Source organism: Scyliorhinus torazame, chromosome 6 (assembly GCF_047496885.1).
Source record: "Scyliorhinus torazame isolate Kashiwa2021f chromosome 6, sScyTor2.1, whole genome shotgun sequence".
In the NCBI taxonomy this organism is placed as follows: Eukaryota; Metazoa; Chordata; class Chondrichthyes; order Carcharhiniformes; family Scyliorhinidae; genus Scyliorhinus; species Scyliorhinus torazame.
This window is the reverse complement of record NC_092712.1, coordinates 78,186,412-78,207,746: the sequence shown is the minus strand read 5'-3', so window position 1 is coordinate 78,207,746 and position 21,335 is coordinate 78,186,412. Positions and strand designations below refer to the sequence as shown.

Genomic DNA, 21,335 nt, shown 5'->3' with positions numbered 1-21,335 from the left:
CGCTCATTGGGCACTTCTGCAATTGAAACCACGTGGGAATGCCATGTCTGATCGCTCCACCATCCACCCTTGGGTCACGACCTGCATTTTGGAAAAACCCTGGCCTCCTATCTTATCTATTATGTAAGATAATAACGGGTGGCACAGTGGGTAGCACTGCTGCCTCACGGCGCCGCGGTCCCAGGTTCGATCCCGGCTCTGGGTCAGTATCCGTATGGCGTTTGCACATTCTCCCCGTGTTTGCGTGGGTTTCACCCCGACAACCCAAAGATGTGCAGGGTGGGTGAATTGGCCACACTAAATTGCCCCTTAATTGGAAAAAATGAATTGGGTACTCTAAATTTATATATTTTTTTAAAATGTAAGATAATATGCTTACATTCTTGAATTGGGTTTGAAACAACAAAGCAAGAATGTTACTGCTCGGCTAAGCTTTTAGACATGTATCAATTCAAACCAAACTCTTTTAATTCCTAAATCGTAAACTTTTATGCATAAAAGTAGATCATTCAACCTAAAATATCTGCCAAGTGTGAATTATAATATAACTAAATATAATTTTGAAACTTCATATTCGTATAGAAGAACTTCAAAAAGATTTGTAAAATTATTTTGTTTTGGAACTATGCTGTTCAATAACTTAGAATATTTTTCAATAGTCAATGAAGAAGGCTGTGATTCCGATGGAGAGAACTGCTTCCATAATTCTGTAGGAAATGAGCAAAGTCATGATCCAAACGTGCAAGAATACCTTCATCAAGGAAACACTGCTGTCATTTTCCCTGAAGCACCAGAGGAACAGCATAGACGAGCCACACCAGAAGCTGGTGGACAAGAAGAAAACGGTAACACATTAAAAAAAATAAACTATCAAGCCTGAAGTTTCTTAGAAAATGACTTGGAACACCTTCAAAAAGATTTGTTGCAGTTTATTTTTAAGTTCGCGTGGCCCATGATTATTCAAAACTGCAATGCAATAAAATAAATAGCCAAATCCTGCACAGAATGAATGATGTTACCACCACTGTATGCGCATATAAGTTGATAAGCTACGTATGATTATTTACCTGGTGCCTCACAGCCTTGGGTGACTATGTGGACTTTGCAGGCTCTCCCTGTGTCTGCGTGGATTTCCTCCGAGTGCTCTGGTTTCTTCCCACAGTCCGAAAATGTGCAGGTTAGGTGGATTGGCCAAGCTAAATTGCCCCTTAGTGTCCAGGGATGTGCAGGTTAGGTTATGGGGATAGGACAGGGAAGTGGACTTGGGTAGGGTGCTCTTTCGGAGGTGCAGACACGATGGGCTAATAAGCTCCTTCTGCACTGTATGATTCTATTTGAAGACGAGATAAATTTAGCAATGAAGAAACTGACTGTGTTTGACATCCTGGACAGGAGTTGTATTATTGATAACTAGCCACTCTTAACTTTGAAACCTGATAGAACATTACAGCGCAGTACAGGCCCTTCGGCACTCAATGTTGCGCCGACCTGTGACACCACTCTAAAGCCCATCTTCACTATTCCCTTATCGTCCATATGTCTATCCAATGACCATTTGAATGCCCTTAATGTTGGCGAGTCCACTACTGTTGCAGGCAGAGCATTCCACACCCTTACTACTCTCTGAGTAAAGAACCTACCTCTGACATCTGTCCTATATCTATCTCCCCTCAATTTAAAGCTATGTCCCCTCATGCTAGGCATCACCATCCGAGGAAAAAGGCTCTCACTGTCCACCCTATCCAATCTTCTGATCATCTTGTATGCCTCAATTAAGTCACCTCTTAACCTTCTTCGCTCTAATGAAAACAGCCTCAAGTCCCTCAGCCTTCCCTCATAAGATCTTCCCTCCATACCAGGCAACATTCTGGTAAATCTCCTCTGCACCCTTTCCAATGCTTCCACGTCCTTCCTATAATGCGGCGACCAGAATTGCATGCAATACTCCAAATGCGGCCGCACCAGAGTTTTGTACAGCAGCAACATGATCTCATGGCTCCGAAACTCAATCCCTCTACCAATAAAAGCTAACACACCGTACGCCTTCTTTTTTTAAATAAATATATTTTATTAAAGTTTTTCGATCAAACAAAAATTTCCCATTTTACAACTTTGTAATAATATAAACATTGATCGTTTAAAAAAAAAAAATAATATGCTAACTAACGGCAACAAAATAAGAAAGAACAGAAATAGTAACTAAAATAGTAACTTCGTAACATCTAATATAAATAACTAATATATAAACACACATATAAAACCCCTGAGGACCCAAATGAGCCCCCCCCTGGGTTGCTGCTGCTACCTTTCCTATTTTCCCTTATCGCTCTGCGAGATAGTCGAGGAACGGTTGCCACCGCCTGGTGAACCCTTGAGCCGAACCTCTTAGTGCGTACTTTATCCGCTCCAATTTTATGAACCCTGCCATGTCATTGATCCAGGCTTCCACACCCGGGGGCTTAGCTTCTTTCCACATAAGTAGAATCCTTCGCCGGGCTACTAGGGACGCAAAGGCCAAAACATCGGCCTCTCTCGCCTCCTGCACTCCCGGCTCATCTGCAACCCCAAATATAGCCAACCCCCAGCCTGGTTCGACCCGGACCCCCACCACCTTTGAAATCACTTTTGCCACACCCACCCAGAACCCATGCAATACCGGACATGACCAAACCATGTGGGTGTGGTTCGCCGGGCTTCCCGCGCATCTCCCGCACCTATCCTCCACTCCAAAAAATCTACTCAGCCTTGCTCCAGTCATATGCGCCCTGTGTAGAACCTTGAATTGTATCAGGCTGAGTCTGGCACACGAGGACGAAGAGTTTACCCTACTTAGGGCATCTGCCCACAGCCCCTCCTCAATCTCTTCCCCCAGCTCCTCCTTCCATTTTCCCTTCAGCTCCTCTACCATCGTCTCCCCCTCGTCTCTCATTTCCCTATATATATATCTGACACCCTACCATCACCCACCCATGCCCCCAAAATCACTCTGTCCTGGATCTCTTGCGCCGGGAGCTGCGGAAATTCCCTCACCTGTTGCCTCACAAATGCCCTCACTTGCATATAGCGAAATGCATTCCCAGGTGGCAACCCACACTGAGGCACCCGTCACTCCCTTGTGTCGTCTCCACTGCCCCCAAATTTTCAGAGTTGCCACCACCACTGGGTTTGTGGTGTATTTTTTCGGGGAGAACGGTAACGGTGCCGTCGCCAGTGCTTTTAGACTAGTTCCCCTACAGAACGCCATCTCCAGTCTTTTCCACGCCGCTCCTTCCCCTTCCCTCATCCACTTACATATCATTGACACGTTGGCGGCCCAATAATAATCACTTAGACTCGGCAGTGCCAGTCCCCCTCTGTCCCTACTGCGCTGCAGGAACCCCCTCTTTACTCTTGGGGTCTTTCCAGCCCACACAAAGCTCATATTACTCTTGTCCACCTTCTTAAAAAAGGCCTTTGTAATCAGTACAGGGAGGCACTGGAACACAAAAAGAAACCTCGGAAGGACCACCATTTTAACTGCCTGCACCCTGCCCGCCAATGACAGGGGCGCCATGTCCCACCTCCTAAAGTCCTCTTCCATCTGCTCTACCAGTCGTGCCAAGTTAAGCTTATGCAAGGTTCCCCAGTTCCTGGCCACCTGGATCCCTAAATACCGGAAATCCCTTGTTACCCTCCTCAACGGTAAATCGTCTATTCCCCTGCCCTGTTCCCCGGGGTGCATCACAAACAGTTCACTCTTCCCCATATTCAATTTATATCCTGAAAATTCTCCAAACTCCCCGAGTGTCTGCGTTATCTCAGGCATCCCCTCCACTGGGTCCACGACATACAACAACAAATCATCCGCGTGTATATATATCTGATGCTCTTCTCTTCCTCTAAGTACCCCCCTCCACTTCCTAGAGCCCCTCAGCGCTATGGCCAGTGGCTCAATTGCCAACGCAAACAGTAACGGGGACAGGGGACATCCCTTCTTGTACCCCTATATAGTCGGAGGTGGTCAGATCGTTGCCTATTTGTAATCACACTTGCCACCGTGGCCCTGTACAGGAGCTGAACCCATCTAATGAAACCCTCTCCAAATCCAAATCTCCTCAGTACTTCCCACAGGTAGTCCCACTCCACTCTATCAATTGCTTTCTCTGCATCCATCGCCACCACTATCTCCGCCTGCCCCTCCGGTGGGGGCATCATCATCACCCCCAGCAGCCTCCGTATATTAGCATTCAATTGCCTCCCTTTAACAAACCCCGTTTGATCATCATGCACCACCCCAGGGACACAGTCCTCTATCCTCGTCGCCATCACCTTGGCCAAAAGCTTGGCATCTCCGTTCAAGAGGGAAATAGGCCTGTATGACCCGCACTGCAGCGGGTCTTTGTCTCTTTTCAGGATCAGCGATATCGTCGCCTCCGACATCGTCGGGGGTAGTGTCCCCCTTTCCCTAGCCTCATTAAAGGTTCTCGTCAGAAGTGGGGCCAGAAGGTCCACGTATTTCCTATAGAATTCCACCGGGAACCCATCCGGTCCCGGGGCCTTCCCTGCCTGCATGTTCCCAATTCCTTTTACCACCTCCTCCACCTCAATCTGCGCTCCCAGTCCTGTCATCTCCTGTTCCTCAACCTTCGGGAACTCCAGCTGGTCTAGGAAACGCATCATTCCCTCTTTCCCTTCCGGGGGTTGAGCCTTATATAGCCTCTCGTAAAATACCTTAAACACCCCTCTCCGCTCCCCGTTCCATCGTTCCCTCCTCGTCTCTAACCCCTCCGATCTCTCTCGCCCCCCCCCTCTTCCTAAGTTGTTGGGCCAGCAGCCGGCTCGCCTTCTCTCCGTACTCATACTGCACTCCCTGTGCCTCCCTCCATTGTGCCTCCGCCTTACCCGTGGTCAACAAGTCAAAGTCCGTGTGCAATCTCCGTCTTTCCCTGTATAGCCCTTCATCTGGAGCCTCCGCATATTGCCTATCCACCCTCAAAATCTCCCTCAACAATCTCTCCCTTTCTTTACCCTCTTGTTTCCCCCTTATGGGCCCTTATGGAGATCAGCTCCCCTCTAACCACCGCCTTCAGCGCCTCCCAGACCACTCCCACCTGGACCTCTCCGTCATTATTAATCTCTAGGTACCTTTCAATACATCCCCACACCCTTACACATACCCCCTCGTCCGCCAACAGTCCCATATCTAATCTCCAGAGTGGGCGCTGTTCCTTTTCCTCTCCTACTTCCAGATCTACCCAATGTGGGGCATGATCTGAAATGGCTATAGCCGAATACTCCGTTCCTGCCACCTTCGGGATCAGCGCCCTTCCCAGGACAAAGAAGTCTATCCGGGAGTACACTTTGTGGACATGGGAGAAGAAGGAAAACTCTTTACTCCTTGGCCCAGTAAATCTCCAGGGTTCCACTCCTCCCATCTGCTCCATAAATCCCTTTAGCACCTTGGCCGCTGCCGGCCTCCTCCCGGTCCTAGATCTGGACTGGTCCAGCCCTGGGTCCAGCACCGTGTTGAAGTTTCCCCCCCCCCCCCCCCCCATTACCAACTTTCCCATCTCCAGGTCCGGGATGCGCCCCAACATACGCTTCATAAAGTTCACGTCATCCCAGTTCGGGGCAGAAACATTCACCAGCACCACCGGCTCACCTTGCAATCTGCCACTCACCATCACGTATCTACCCCCACTGTCTGCCACTATGGTCTTCGCCTCAAACAATACCCGTTTCCCCACCAGTATTGCCACCCCTCTATTTTTTGCATCCAAGCCCGAGTGGAATACCTGTCCCACCCATCCTTTTCTTAATCTGACCTGATCCGCCAGTTTCAGGTGCGTCTCCTGAAGCATGACCACGTCTGCCTTTAGCTTCTTTAGGTGCGCAAGTACCCTTGCCCTCTTAATCGGCCCATTCAACCCTCTCACGTTCCACGTGATCAACCGGGTTGGGGGGCTCTTTACCCCCCCCCCCTCGTCGACTAGCCATCCCCTTTTTTAGACCAGCTCCTCACCCGGTTCCCACGCACCCGCTTATCCCCCCGACGGCGCCCTCCCGTCCCGACCATCCCATCCCGTAACAGCTCCCCCTTCCCCTTAGCAGCAGCAACCCAGTTAACCCCCCCCCCCCCGCTAGATCCCTCTCTAGCTTAGTTGCTCCCCCCATATTTCTTCCGGAAGTCAGCAAACTCTGGCTGACCTCGGCTTCCCCCGTTTATCCTTAGCCTCCCACTATGTGAGGCCCCCTCCTTCCTGCGCCCCCTTTTCCCGCCACAATTTCCATAGCGTGGGAACAGAGCCCGGCTTCCCTCTCGGCCCCGCCCCTGATGGCGCAGCTCCCTCTCTCCTTCCCCCTCCCCTTCCCCACCGGCGCCCACATTTTCCCCCATCTGATTCACAGTCCCTTACCACCACCTCACTACTTCATTTCAAACACTCTTTCTCCAATCTAGTCCAACTTCTCTTCAATAAATGTCCACGCCTCTTCTGCCGTCTCGAAGTAGTGGTGTTTATCCTGGTATGTAACCCACAGTCTTGCCGGCTGCAACATTCCGAACTTCACTTTCCTCTTGTTGAGCACCGCCTTGGCCCGATTGAAACTCGCCCTCCTTCTCACCACCTCCGCACTCCAATCCTGATACACGCGGATCACCGTGTTCTCCCACCTGCTGCTCCGTGTCTTTTTCACCCATCTCAGGACCATCTCCCTGTCTTTGTAGCGGTGGAACCTCACCACTATTGCTCGAGGTATTTCTCCTGCCTTTGGTCTTCTCACGAGGACTCGATACGCTCCCTCCACTTCCAGGGGGCCCGTCGGGGCCTCAGCTCCCATTAAGGTATGAAGCATCGTGCTCACATATGCCCCAACGTCGGCTCCCTCTGCCCCTTCGGGAAGACCCAAGATTCTTAAGTTCTTCCTCCTCGAGCTATTTTCCAGGGCTTCTAGTCTCTCCATACACCTCTTATGCAGTGCCTCGTACGTCTCCGTCTTCACCACCAAGCCCTGTATCTCGTCCTCATTTTCGGCAGCTTTTGCCTTCACTCCACGGAGCTCCATCTCTTGGGTCTTCTGCGCCTCCTTTAACCCCTCAATCGCCTGCCGCATCGGCGCCAGCACCTCCTTATTGAGCTCCTCCACACATCGCCGGAGGAACTCCTGCTGTTCCAGGCCCCATACCAACTGGCCTCCCTCCACCGCCATCTTGCTTCTCACTTCCCTTCTTTGCCGCTGCTCCAGAGGATCCTCTGCAATCTGGCCACTATTATCTCTTCTGTCCATTCACATCCGGGGGGACTCCCTTCTATGTCGCCTCACAGGTGGGTTTAGCCTTCGAAAATTGCCGTTGTGGCTCCCGATAAGAGCCCAAAAGTCCGTTAAAACGGGAGGTGCCGAAACGTGCGACTTAGCTGGTCATCGCCGCACCCGGAAGTCCCCGTACGCCTTCTTAACAACCCTCTCAACCTGGGTGGCAATTTTCAGGGATCTATGTACATGGACACCGAGATCTCTCTGCTCATCCACACTACCAAGAATCTTACCATTAGCCCAGTACTCTGTCTTCCTGTTATTCCTTCCAAAATGGATCACCTCACACTTTTCTGCATCAAATTCCATTTACCACCTCTCCGCCCAGCTCTGCAGCTTATCTATATCCCTCTGTAACTTGTAACATCCTTCCGCACTGTCCACAACTCCACTGACTTTGGTGTCATCTGCAAATTTACTCACCCATCCTTCTTGTATGCCTCAATTTACTCACCCATGACAAACAGCAGTGGCCCCAAAACAGATCCTTATGGTACACCACTAGTAACTGGACTCCAGTCTGAACATTTCCCACCACCCTTTGTCTTCTTCCAGCTAGCCAATTTCTGATCCAAACTGCTAAATCACCCTGAATCCCATGCCTCTGTATTTTCTGCAATAGCTTACCGTGGGGAACCTTTACTGAAATCCATATACACCACATCAACTGCTTTACCCTCATCCACCTGTTTGGTCACCTTCTCAAAGAACTCAATAAGGTTTATGAGGCACGACCTACCCTTCACAAAACCGTGTTGACTATCTCTAATCAAATTATTCCTTTCCAGATGATTATACATCCTATCTCTTATATACCTTTCCAAGACTTTGTCCACAACAGAAGTAAGACTCACGGGTCTTTAGTTACCGGGGTTGTCTCTACTCCCCTTCTTGAACAAGGGGACAACATTTGCTATCCTCCAGTCTTCTGGCACTATTCCTGTAGACAAAGATGACTTAAAGATCAAAGCCAAACGCTCTGCAATCTCCTCCCTAGCTTCCCAGAGAATCCTAGGATAAATCCCATCCGGCCCAGGGGACTTATCTATTTTCACACTTTCCAGAATTGCTAACACCTCCTCCTTATGAACCTCAAGCCCTTCTAGTCTAGTAGCCTGTATCTCAGTATTCTCCTCGACAACATTGTCCTTTTCCTGTGTGAATACTGACGAAAAATATTCATTTAGCACCTCTCCTATCTCCTCGGACTACACGCACAACTTCCCGTTACTGGCCCTACTCTTACCCTAGTCATTCTTTTATTCCTGACATATCTATGGAAAGCTTTAGGGTTATCCTTGATCCTACCTGCCAAAGACTTCTCATGTCCCCTCCTGCCTCTTCTTAGCTCTCTCTTTAGGTCCTTCCTAACTAACTTGTAACTCTCGAGCGCCCAAACTGAACCTTCACGTCTCATCTTTACATAAGCCTCCTTCTTCCTCTTGACAAGTGTTTCAACTGCTTTAGTAAACCACGGTTCCCTCGCTCGACCACTTCCTGCCTGCCTGACAGGTACATACTTATCAAGGACACGCAGTAGCTGTTCCTTGAACAAGCTCCATATTTCCATTGTGCCCATCCCCTGCAGTTTTCCTCTCCATCTGATGCATCCTAAGTCTTGCCTCATCGCATCATAATTGCCTTTCCCCCAGATATAACTCTTGCCCTGCAGTATATACCTATCCCTTTCCATCACTAAAGTAAACTTAATCGAATTGTGGTCACTATCACCAAAGTGCTCACCTACCTCCAAATCTAACACCTGTCCTGGTTCATTACCCAGTACCAAATCCAATATGGCCTCTCCTCTCGTTGGCCTATCTACATACTGCGTCAGGAAACCCTCCTGCACACATTGGACAAAAACGGACCCATCTAAAGTACTCGAACTATAGCGTTTCCAGTCAATATTTGGAAAGTTAAAGTCCCCCATAACAACTACCCTGTTACTTACGCTCCTATCCAGAATCATCTTTGCAATCCTTTCCTCTACATCTCTGGGACTTTTCGGAGGCCTATAGAAAAGCCCTAACAGGGTGACCTCACCTTTCCTGTTTCTAACCTCAGCCCATGCTACCTCAGTAGACGAGTCCTCATCAAACGTTCTTTCAGTCACCGTAATACTGTCCTTGACTAACAATGCCACCCCTCCCTCTCTTTTACCACCTTCCCTGAGCTTACTGAAATATCTAAACCCCGGCACCTGCAACAACCATTCCTGTCCCTGCTCTATCCATGTCTCCGAGATGGCCACCACATCGAAGTCCCAGGTACCAACCCATGCCGCAAGTTCACCCACCTTATTCCGGGTGCTCCTGGCATTGAAGTAGACACACTTTAAACCACCTTCCTGCCTGCCGATGCACTCCTGCAACTTTGAAACCTTACTCATGACCTCACTACTCTCAACCTCCTGTATACTGGAGCTACAATTCAGGTTCCCAAACCCCTGCTGATCTAGTTTAAACCCTCCCGAAGAGCATTAGCAAATATCCCCCCCAGGATATTGGTACCCCTCAGGTCCAGGTGTAGACCACCCCGTTTGTAGAGGTCCCACCTACCCCAGAATGAGCCCCAATTATCCAGGAATCTGAAACCCTCCCTCCTGCACCATCCCTGTAGCCACGTGTTCAACTGCTCTCTCTCCCTATTCCTCGTCTCGCTAGCACGTGGCACAGGTAACAACCCAGAGATAACAACTCTGTCCTCGATCTAAGTTTCCACCCTAGCTCCCTGAAGTTCTGCCTTACATCCCTATCCCTTTTCCTACCTGTGTCATTGGTACCTATGTGGACCACGACTTGGGGCTGCTCCCCCCTCCCCCTTAAGGATCCCGAAAACATGATCCGAGACATCGCGGATCCTGGCATCTGGGAGGCAACACGCCAACCGCGAGTCTCTTTCGTTCCCACAGAATCTCCTGTCTATCCCCCTAACTATGGAGTCTCCAATGACTAATGCTCTACTTCTTCCCCCCTTCCCTTCTGAGCAACAGGGACAGACTCTGTGCCAGAGACCTGTACCCCATGGCTTACCCCTGGTAAGTCATCCCCCCCAACAGTATCCAAAGCAGTATACTTGTTACTAAGGGGAACGACCACAGGGGATCCCTGTACTGACTGCTTCCTCCAAGCCCCTCTCACCGTCACCCATCTATCTTTATTCTTCGGAGTTACTACATCCCTGAAGCTACTATCTATAACCACATCTGCCTCCCGAATGATCCGAAGTTCATCCAGCTCCAGTTCCCTAACGGTTTCTGAGGAGCTGGAGATGGCTGCACTTCCCACAGATGAAATCAGCAGGGACACTGGCGGCATCCCACACCTCAAACATTCTGCAGGAGGAACATTGTACTGCCTTCCCTGCCATCCCCTCTAGATAAAGCAAGAAAAAGATAGGAAGAGCTCACCTGATAATCACTCAACCCCTTAGGTTAGAGGAGGTGGAAGGGTGGGTGACACGACAAGTGTAGTGTCTCTGGTTTAGCAACCGCCCAACTTATATACAGGTACTAACAAATCTTCCCAGAAATCCCCACGGCCGACTTCCTGCAGCTGTAAAGGTAAGTTTTTAATGTTATTCCTACCCCCTTTGGATCACACTCTTGTTCAACATTCAGTGGCAGGACCTGCAGCTATTCTGGCTCTGCACTCTGGAACACTCTCCCTCAACCCTTCTGCACTGCCATATTGCTCTCAAAGGCTTTCAGAAACCATTATCCTCAATCTGTCTTACAATCAGCACTGATGCAAGAAGGATGTTCCCAGAACCAGGGGTCATGTTCTGAGGATATGGGTTAGATCATTTAGGACAGAGAAATTTCTTCACCCAGAGAGTGGTCAACCTGTGGAATTTGCTGTCACGGACAGTAGTTGAAACCAAAACATTGTATGTTTTCAAGAAGCAGTTAGGTGTAGCACTTGGGTAAAGCGATCAAAGGATATGGGGGAAGGCTAGATCAGGCTATTGAGTTGGATGATCCGCCATGATTATAATGAATGGTGAGCAGGCTTGAAAGGCTGAATGGCCACCTTTTTGCTGCCATTTTCTATGTATTTACTTCTACTTTTTGTTATTCCAGTTGTTTATATTTAGTTACTTACAACTCAAAAGCACATTGCGACAAGTACAAGTTGTTGTCACATAGTTCATGTTCAATGTAAGAATACGCTATGTAGCTTGTAAATTTTTTTAAACTAGCACCTTGCCATCTAATGTTTTTGTATACCAGCGATATTTGACAGTACAGTACAAATAGATATATGAACTTTAACTATATAAGACATGATTTTCCTCACCATTGGTCAGAATTGTGATTTTTCTTTTGATTATTTGCCATCATTTTTTAATTCATTTATGGGATGTGGATTTATTGCCCATTGTTAATTGTCCTTGAGAGGTCATTTAAGAATCAACCACAATGCTGTGAGTCTGGAGTCGCTTGTAAGCCAGACCAGGTAAGGGTGGCAGATTTCCTTCCCCAAAGGGCAGTAGTGAACCAGATGGGCTTTTACAACAATTAACCATGGTTTAATTGGACCTTTAATTCCGGAATTTTTTTTATTGACTTCAAATTCCATCCAGCTGCCATGGTAGGATTTGAACCCAGTTTCCCAGAGCATTAACCTGGCTCTCTAGATGAGCGTTTTTCAAACTTCTTTTCCCCGGGACCACTTTTGCCGGCTGACCTTAGTGACCCACACCATGTTTGCTTACCCAGTCTATCCTGAGTCAAGGCAGTGTTTGGGACACTAAAGTTTTCTTGGTCCAGGCAAGGGAGGGAAAGAAAATCATCTAGTTTCCCTGTTCTTAATCACTATCCAGTAAACCCTGGTGCAATCATTTATGTCAGCATTAAGTGAGGACAGGATCAGACATGCCTGTGATGACCTCCTATTTATGAAAATTCACTGTCCAGAGTATCTCATGGGCGATATTGGAGGTATTCCGCGTTAATAAATTATTAATCCTCTGAGAAGGACATTCTGTATATGGTCAATGAATGTCCGATTTTCACCATGTGGCTCTCTGTCTTGGGCTCCGAGTACTTACATTGCCTCCTGTGAAACATTGAAATAAAAATAACAGACAAAGACTCCCAGGAAGCAGAGGAGCAGCTTCTTGCTGGGTATTTTCTCCATTAAGGATTTGGCCCCTCCGCCCGATGCCTCTGGCCCCACGCCATCCAACCCCTGGCTCAAACTGGAACATGAGAGCATTCGCCTTTTCAAAATCAAAGATTCAGGTCCCCAGCGTGCTACAATGATATTCCTTTCCCCATATCAGTCTTAGATTTTGCAGTGTTCCAGTTTTTACAAACCAGTTCAACATCAACTCCTGCTTGTTGAAAACATTCTGTCCAATGCTAACCACGAGCTCCATCAGTTCCCATCATCAGTATGCAGGGAACTTGTGCACAGAGTTTGCACAGCACCCTCATGTCATGACCCATATATATTGCTCACTTGGAATTGCTTTTCAGAAGACTTTCCAATTATATAGAACAAAGCTCATTCAAAGCACCGAAAAGGTAATATGCTGTGGAAATGTTGTTTTATTCCAACGTGTTCTAAGCAAAGAGTGTTTTAAAAGACCGGTCAATGACCGAATAAGTTGCTCACAGTCAGGCAAACCCGTGACCAGTGATTGAGTGAAAAATGAAGTGGGTCCACCGACTGGCCATTGAATTTAATATTTGGTCCCAAAATTCAGTGCAGTTGCTGAGAGAAATCTTTGGGGGTTGACAGGTGACTTGATGCAAGGATACATGTGGGGAGTGCTGGCGGCTGTGGCTTTCAATGGTGTTACCTCTGAGCTTCATGTTGAGTCGCTGGCTTGTTAAATTCTTGTTTTTATAGAGGTCTGTCTGTCTTATGAATTACAGAACATTTACAGGCCATGGACTCCGAACCTTCTGACACCTGCTCGTGACCCACACTTTGGAAAACCCTGTTCTAGATTACTCGGCCAGCAATAATTCCACCATGCCATCGTCTCCCTTCCTGTTAGACAGCATTTCTTCAGTTTTCCATTTTTGGCTGTTAAGATCTTCCCAAAAATTAAATGTAAAATGCACCAGAGGAAAATAAATTCTGATATTCTTTCATTCATCCACAAAATAACTACGATAAAGAAAAGAATAATAATCTTTCTTAGTGTCACAAGTAGGCTTGCATTAATGCTGCAATGAAGTTACTGTGAAAATCCCCTAGTCGCCACCCTCCAGCGTCTGTTCGGGTACACTGAGGGAAACTTCCGAGTGCCCAATTCACCTAACAAGCACGTCTTTCAGAACTTGTGGGAGGAAACCAGAGCACCTGGAGAAAACCCAGGCAGACTTGGGGAGAACTTGCAGACTGTGCACAGACAATGACCGAAGCTGGGAATTGAACCTGGGTCCCTGGTGCCGTAAAGCAATAGTGCTAACCATTGAATTGTGGTTATGTTGTGAATGAGCAAAACATTATTCAGAAAACCAATACAAAAGCAAAATACTGTGGTTGCAGGCAATCCGAGACAGAGAGAGACACACAGACTAATGCTAAGGAAAGGTCCTCGACCTGATATGTCAACTATTGTTGCTCTCCACAGATGCTACTTGACCGGCTGAGTATTTCCAGCATTTTGTTTTTAATTCAGAAAGCCAAGTTTACACATCACACTTTGAGTTAAATAACGCTATTCAACTCAGCATGCTGAACCTCTGGTTCATCTCTATCCTGGGCACCTGTACTTTCATGTAGCTGGGCCATGCCTTGTGCTTCCTTAAATATATTGCTCAATTGCATCAAATCTATTACCTTTTACACCTGTAAATTAAATGTACATGAACGCTCCCAGGCTCAGCATTTGTCTTGGATGTCCCCAGACTGCCATACAAGATGGGAGAGATCCAAAGCACAGCAGAAAATTAATGCTAAAAATTAAATAAAGTGGAGTGCCTATCCAAAGCAGTTATTATTTTACAGTGAAAAAAGTTCATTGCAGCTATTTCTGGGGTTCATTTTAGTAAAGTCTAAAAGATGGAATATATTTCTTTCCTATTCTCGTTAGCAATACCATAGAGCATCGGATGTATAAAATGAAAGTCTTTCTGAGGTTTTGCATTCAGAATGAGATTTTTGTGTCTTCCTGATTTCTATGAATACATCACATCTTAATTTTCTGATTTGTAAAATTTAAGAACTATTCTACCTGGCTTAGAATGGAGCTACACTAGACATTTAACAGCAAAATCAAAACTTTTGCATAAATAACAAATAGTCTATATTGAACTGAAGTGAGTTCAAGGCAAATATATAACTATGTATACATATTGTAACTCCCGGATTGAATGTGGATACTATACTCGGCTGAAGCTGATTTGTCCCTTTTAAATGAAGAAATGTATATCCTGCAATATTCTGAAATTGATTTCTGTCGCAAAAGAAAAAGACACCTCTCAATCAGTTCATGCAAGGTATCCTATCTTCTTTGATTTGCAACCTCTGGACACAAGCCATACAAGCTGTAATTTGTGTTTTTGCAATATATCTACAAGCTAAAATGTAACTAACACTGGTTTACTTTTAATTGTGCAATATAAGAAAAATTGGCACCATTCATGTTTGCTGGTGGCTTCTGCGCAAGTATTAGAGCAAATGAATATATAATATGTCCAAAATCTGCAGCACCATGGTGGGGAAAATTATGATTAGGTTAGTCTGCTTTTTAAAATCAATTTTAGTTACTTTGAGAACATAACATTAGCCAACTCCATCTTAGGAATGGTTTCAAATTGAGTATTTACAGGAATGTTTTTTCATGTTTTTTAGGAACTCCTGATGCTTTTGCTCAGCTGCTTACCTGCCCATATTGCGATAGAGGCTACAAGCGCTTGACTTCATTGAAAGAGCACATTAAATATCGGCATGAAAAAAATGAAGACAACTTCAGCTGCTCCCTTTGCAGCTACACGTTTGCCTACAGGACACAACTGGATCGTCATATGGCTTCACATAAGTCGGGGCGAGATCAGGTAGAATGAAACAAGCAATTAATAATATTCCTGTACCTGTCATAACCAAAATCTGTGTCAGTCTTCTTCATTTAGCCCTGTTTATTGATAAGACAATGGGCACTTTCACTTCCATGACTCAAGATGTTTAAATTTGCTTTGGGATGTTTTATTTTCCTATGCCCATCTTTGCCTTGGCCCATCAGCTGGTACCCACATCCATGCTTTTGTTACCTCCCAGACTCTAATATTCAAATACTCTCCTGGTTGGTTTTACCCTCAAGTTCAGTTCATTCAAGACTGTGCACCAATTCCTGCTCACCCATAACCACTGTGCTCACTGAACTACATTGGTTTCCAGTTTAGCAATGCCTAGAACATCAAAATTCTCAACCTTGCGGTTTAGTTCTTGAATAGCATATCTTTATCACCTCCTAGAGCCTTCAGCTGTCTGAGATATAAGCTGTGGAATCTCTTCCCTAAACCGTTGCTTCTGTACCTCCTATTTGCTGCTTAAAATCTGCTTCTATGACAAAGTTTTCAGTCACCTGGCTTAGTATCGCCTTGCGTTTCACTGTGAAATGTTGTCTGATTAATGCTCCTGTGAGGTGTATTGCGATGTTTTACTACATTAATGGTGCTATATAAATGTTAGTAGTTATTGATCTTAGCAGTAAGTTATTTTTCCATCATGCCTTCACAAACGTATAGCAACACAGCCAAAGAGAGAGTGAATTATTCATGCTTGGGGCAGATACATAGTGTACCTAAATACGAATGACATTCACCAGATCCAGTTCCCAGGACAGTTGGCAAACTCCAAAACTGCATGAAACGATCCCGCCACTATTGTATTACTTGCACTGCATGAGTTTATATTTTTATAAATGTCAAAAAAAAAGTCCTCTGCAAGAGTTGCTAATAACTGAACAATTTCATTCGAAGATGACATTATCCACAAGAAAAATGATCTGTTTTTACCAAGGAAGAACATCCTACCCAGGCCCTGGTAAAAGAGAAGGTAGTTCAGACAATTTGAGTGTTTAAAATTGACCCGGTTGAGGTATTGAATAGGTTTTCTATTCTTAAAGTTGATAAGGCACCAATGCCGCATGAGATGCACCCAAGGATACGAGGGAAGTGAGAATGGAAATTACGCAAGCATTGGCCATAATGTTTGTGTCTTCTTTCGACTCTGAGGTGGTTCCAGATGACTGGAGAATTGCCAATGGGACACCCTTGTTCAACAAAAGGTGTAAGGATAAGCCCAGCAACTACAGGCCAGTCAGTTTAACTTCAGTGATGGGGAAACAGTAATTTGCAACAAAATTAAGTCACATGGACAATCACAGGTTATTTAAGGAAAGCCAGCAGGAATTTATTACAGGAAAACCGTGTTTAACTATTTGAAACAAACTTGAGCAATAGCTCATGGAAAAAAGGGACATGGATATGAAATTGGCTGAGCGACTGAAAACAGAGTAGTAGTTAATGAATGTCTTTTGTGCTGGTGGAAGATTTGTAGTGGAGTTCCCCAGCAGTCAATTTTGGGAACCTTCATTTTTCTGACACATTTAAAAGTTTGCAGATGATACAAAACATGGAAGAAGTATTGTGACCTGATGAGGAGGTAGTGTAGAACTTCGAAAGGTAGCAGATAAACCTCAGTGCAGAGAAATGTGAGATTCATTTTGGCAGGTAAAACATGGAGACAATATGAAAAGATATAATTCTAAAGAGAGTGCAGGAGCAGAGGGACCTGGGTGTATATGTGCATAAGCCATTGAAGGTGGCAGGACAGGTTGAGAGTGGTTAATAAAACATAAAGTTTCCTTGGTTTTATTGATAGAGGCATAGAATACAAGAGCTCAGAGGTTATGTTGAACTTGTGTAAGATACTTGTTCGACCTCAGGTGTAATATTGCGTTTAGTTCTGGGTATCACACTTTAAAAAGGATGTGAAGACATTCGAGCTGGCGCAGAAAAGATTCACAAAATGGTTCCATCGATGAGGAACTTTATTTATACAGATAGATTGGAGAAGCTAGGACTGCCTTTGGAGAAAAGGAGATGGCGAGTTGATGTGTTATTCAAAATCATTGGCAGTCTGGACAGAGTAGATAGGGAGAAACGTTCCACTCGTGAAAGGATCGTGAACAAGAGGGCACAGATTTTAAATAATTAGCAAAAGTGATATGAGGGTAAGCTTTCTTACACAGCAAGTGGTTAAGGTCTGGAATGTAGTGCCTGAGAGTGGTGAAGGCAGGTTCAATTGAAGTATTCAAAAGGGACTTAAGACTGTTATGTAAAAAGGAAGAACGTACAAAGATATGGGTTGAATGCAGGGGAACAGCACTAGGCAAGTTGCTCATTCAGACATGATGGGCCAAATGCCCGTATCCTACCCCATAAATAAGTGATTTCTGAATAAAATATACCAGAACAGCAAATTGTGGTTTGCTTCATAGATTTAAAATTCTTTACCGGGATGTGGGCATTGCTGGCAAATGATTATAAACAACTCTGTAACTGTTGATCCAGAAAATTATCTCCGAGCCTTGCATAGGAAACCTAAGCCTGACAGATGCAGCTCTGGGAATATGTCTAATGTGTCATTGTTCCTTTTTTATTTTCTAAACATGTGACCGTAAGTATAATTTTAGTCACTTATATCAGAACTAGAAAGCATTTTGCGTAAATTTATGTACATATTCAACCCTAACTGTTCTTGAGAAGTTGGTGGTGAGCTGCTGACTTCAACCGCTGACGTCCACTTGGTGCAGGTACATCCACGGTGCTGATAGAGAGGGAGTTCCAAGATTTCCATCCTGTGACGATGAAGGAACTGTATTCCCCAGTCATCTGCAGCCCTTGTCCTTCTAGGGTGGTTATAGAATCATAGCATTTACAGTGCAGAAGGAGGCCATTCGGCCCATCGAGTCTGCACTGGCCCTTAGAAAGACCACCCCCCTTAAGCCCACGCCTCCACCCTATCCCCATAATCCAATAACCCCTCCTAACCTTTTTGGACACTAAGGGGCAATTTAGCATGGCCAATCCACCTAACCTGCACATCTTTGGGCTGTGGGAGGAAACTGGAGCACCCGGAGGAAACCCACGCAGACACAGGGAGAATGTGCAGACTCCGCACAGACAGTGAGCCATGCCGTGAATCAAACCTGGGACCCTGGAGCCGAGAAGCAACTGTGCTAACCACTATGCTACCATGCTGCCCCCAATTTAAAAGCCAGTAGCAGCCGTTTGGCGCTTCTCCCATGATTCGGGCCATCATGTTGCGTGAACAGCACAACAGACTGCTCCTCGCCACTCCCAATATCTGCCCACGACCCATCCGTGGGTCACGATCCGCACTTTGAAAAACACTGCTGTCGATGGCCAAAGGGCTCGGAGAAATCAAGATAGAATTATCCATCACAGAATATCCAGCTTCTGACTTGCTTTCACAGACAGCCACAATATTTATGTTGAGCTTGATGCATTCACAGAGCTTGGCCACTTGTGTGAGGTGTTGAACTTCCTGTGGCACTACATCCAGGTCCTTTGGGGTACACTCCTGACACTAAACGTCATCGGTTTGGAAGGCGTTGAAGGACCTTGGTGAGTTGCTGCAGTGCAGCTTGTGTATCGCACACACTGCTGCAATTTTGTGTTGGTGGTGGAGGGAGTAAATCTTTAAGTTGTGGCAAGGTTTGCCAAACAAGTGCACTGCTTTGTCCTGGATGTTGTCGAGCTTCTTAAGTGTTGTTGGAGTTGCAGTCATCGAGACACATGGTGACTACTTCTAAATGGTGAACAGGTTTTGGGGAGTTAGTTACTTGCCACAGAATTCCCAGCCTCTGACCAGATTTTGTAGCCGCAGTATTTATGTCTATTTAAGTTTCTGGTCAATGGTAACCCCCAGGATGTTAAAGGTGGGAAATTCAGCACTGGTGATGCCATTGAATGTCATCGGGAGATGGTTAGATTCTCTCTTGTTGGAGATGGCCATTTTCCAGCACTTGGGTGGTCCGAATATTACTTGCCACTTATTAATTCAAGCCTGAATAGTATCCAGGTTGTGCTACATATTGAGTCTGAGTTTTACAGCACAGAAAGATGCCGTTTAACCCATCGTGACTATGCTGCCCATCAAACACCTATCTATTCCAATCCCATTTTCCAGCATTTGGTCCATAGCCTTGTATGCTATGGCATTTCAAATGCTCATCTAAATACTTCTTAAATGTTGAGGGTCCCTGCCTCTATCACTCTTTCAGGCAGTGAGTTCCAGATTCTCGCCATCCTCTGGGTGAAAATGCTTTTCCTCAAATCCCTTCAATACCTCCTGCTCCTTATCTTAAATCTATGTTCCCTAGCTATTGAGCCCTCTACTAAGGGAAAGTGTTTCTTATTATCTATCGTTTTCCATGTTCTTCATAATTTTGTACACTTCAGTCAGGTCCCCCTGCTCTGCTCTATGCCCAGCCTAACCAGCCTCTCTTCATAGCTGGAAACACTTTAGCCCAGGCAACACCCAACAAATCTCCGCTGCTCTCTTTCTAGTGCAATCACGTTCTTACAATAGTGCGGCAACCAGAACTGCACACACTACTCTAGCTGTGGCCGAACAAGCGTTTTATACAGCTCCATCATAAACTCCCTCCACTGCCTCAGCTAATAAAGGCGTATCCCATATGCCTTCTTAACCTCATTATCTACCTGTCCTGCTGCCTTCAGGGATCTTTGCGCATGCATTCCAAGGTCCCTCTGATCCCCTGCACTTTCTAGTTGCCTTGTTAGGCCTCCCAAGGTACATCACCTCACACTTTTCAGGATTCAATTCCATTTGCCACTGTTCTGCCTATCTGTATCATCCTGGTATGGCATAGACGGCTTTAGTATTTGAGGAGTCACAAATGGTACTGAAGATTATGCAATCATCAGCAGACATCCCCACTTCTGACCTTATGATGGTGGAAAGATCATTGAAGCAATTGAAGAGGGTTGGGCTAGGACACTAATCTAAGGAACACCTGAAGTCATGGCCTAGACTGAGATGATTGACCCCCAATAATCACAGCCATCCTCCTTGGTGCTAGGTATGACAGCAGCCAGAGGAGAGTTTTCCCCAGATTCCCATTGACTTGAGTTTTGCTGGACTCCATGATGCTGCACTTGCCCCATGGCCCCTGGGCCACTGGATTACTAGTCCAGTGATGTGACCAGCACAACATTGTCTTCCCATGTGTGTGCTATGGAATAGAGAATTCTATATGGAAGAATCTAATACCTCATGACAAGTTAATTATAATTGAGCTATCAAGGTCTTTCGTCAAAGATAATAATCACTTATTGTCACAAGTAGGCTTCAATGAAGCTACTGTGAAAAGCCCCTAGTCGCCACATTCCGGCGCCTGTTCGGGGAGGCCGGTACGGGAATGGAACCCACACTGCTGCCTTGTTCTGCAATACAAGCCAGCTACTTAGCGCAGTGTGCTAAACCAGCCCCAGATAAATGGATTACGCAAGTCTTGGCTTTCTTTTAACTGACTTTGTGTAACTCCCACAGAGGTGGAAGTTTTATCTCTGTCATTTTACAGCAATGGTAACATTTCTAATGGGTTAAAGGAAATGGAAAGCGTAAAAAGACAAACTGTCTCTCCTCCCTCGCCCCCCAACCAGCACCAACATTGACTTCAAGTGTGGTTAATAAACAGTTACAGTGATAACGACATCCAGTTAAAAGTGCTGTTTTCCTTCCCTCTGGAGATATGTTGTTTGGGTGTTCCAACTCCAAGGGAGTTCAGTTGACAACAATTATACAAGTACCATTGAGCAACCCTGGAGAGAATCCAACACATTAGTACAAAGGTCAGAAAGGATTCTGATCTGTGGGATTTCCTACAGAGCTGCTTACTGATGCTCATACCTTATGCCAGCTGGGCAGCTCCCTGCAGACTGGAGAGATGGAAAATGGTATATCTCCATGGAAAAGAGAAAAGATAAAAATAGCTAGCATTTATACAGCATGTTTTGCGTGAAA

At 45.8% G+C, this 21,335-nt stretch overlaps 1 protein-coding gene across 3 annotated transcripts in view; it reads left to right on the top strand.

The window, feature by feature from the left end:
- zeb1b (zinc finger E-box binding homeobox 1b) overlaps nt 1-21,335 on the top strand; it is a 253,962-nt gene that overhangs the window by 184,973 nt on the left and 47,654 nt on the right. For 2 of the 3 annotated variants that reach the window (XM_072508354.1, XM_072508353.1), the window contains exons 4-5: nt 660-845; nt 15,111-15,313. In XM_072508354.1, coding sequence (XP_072364455.1) covers nt 660-845; nt 15,111-15,313 — 389 coding nt within the window. The remainder of the gene's footprint in view (nt 1-659; nt 846-15,110; nt 15,314-21,335) is intronic. The other variant, XM_072508355.1, reaches the window with a different exon arrangement.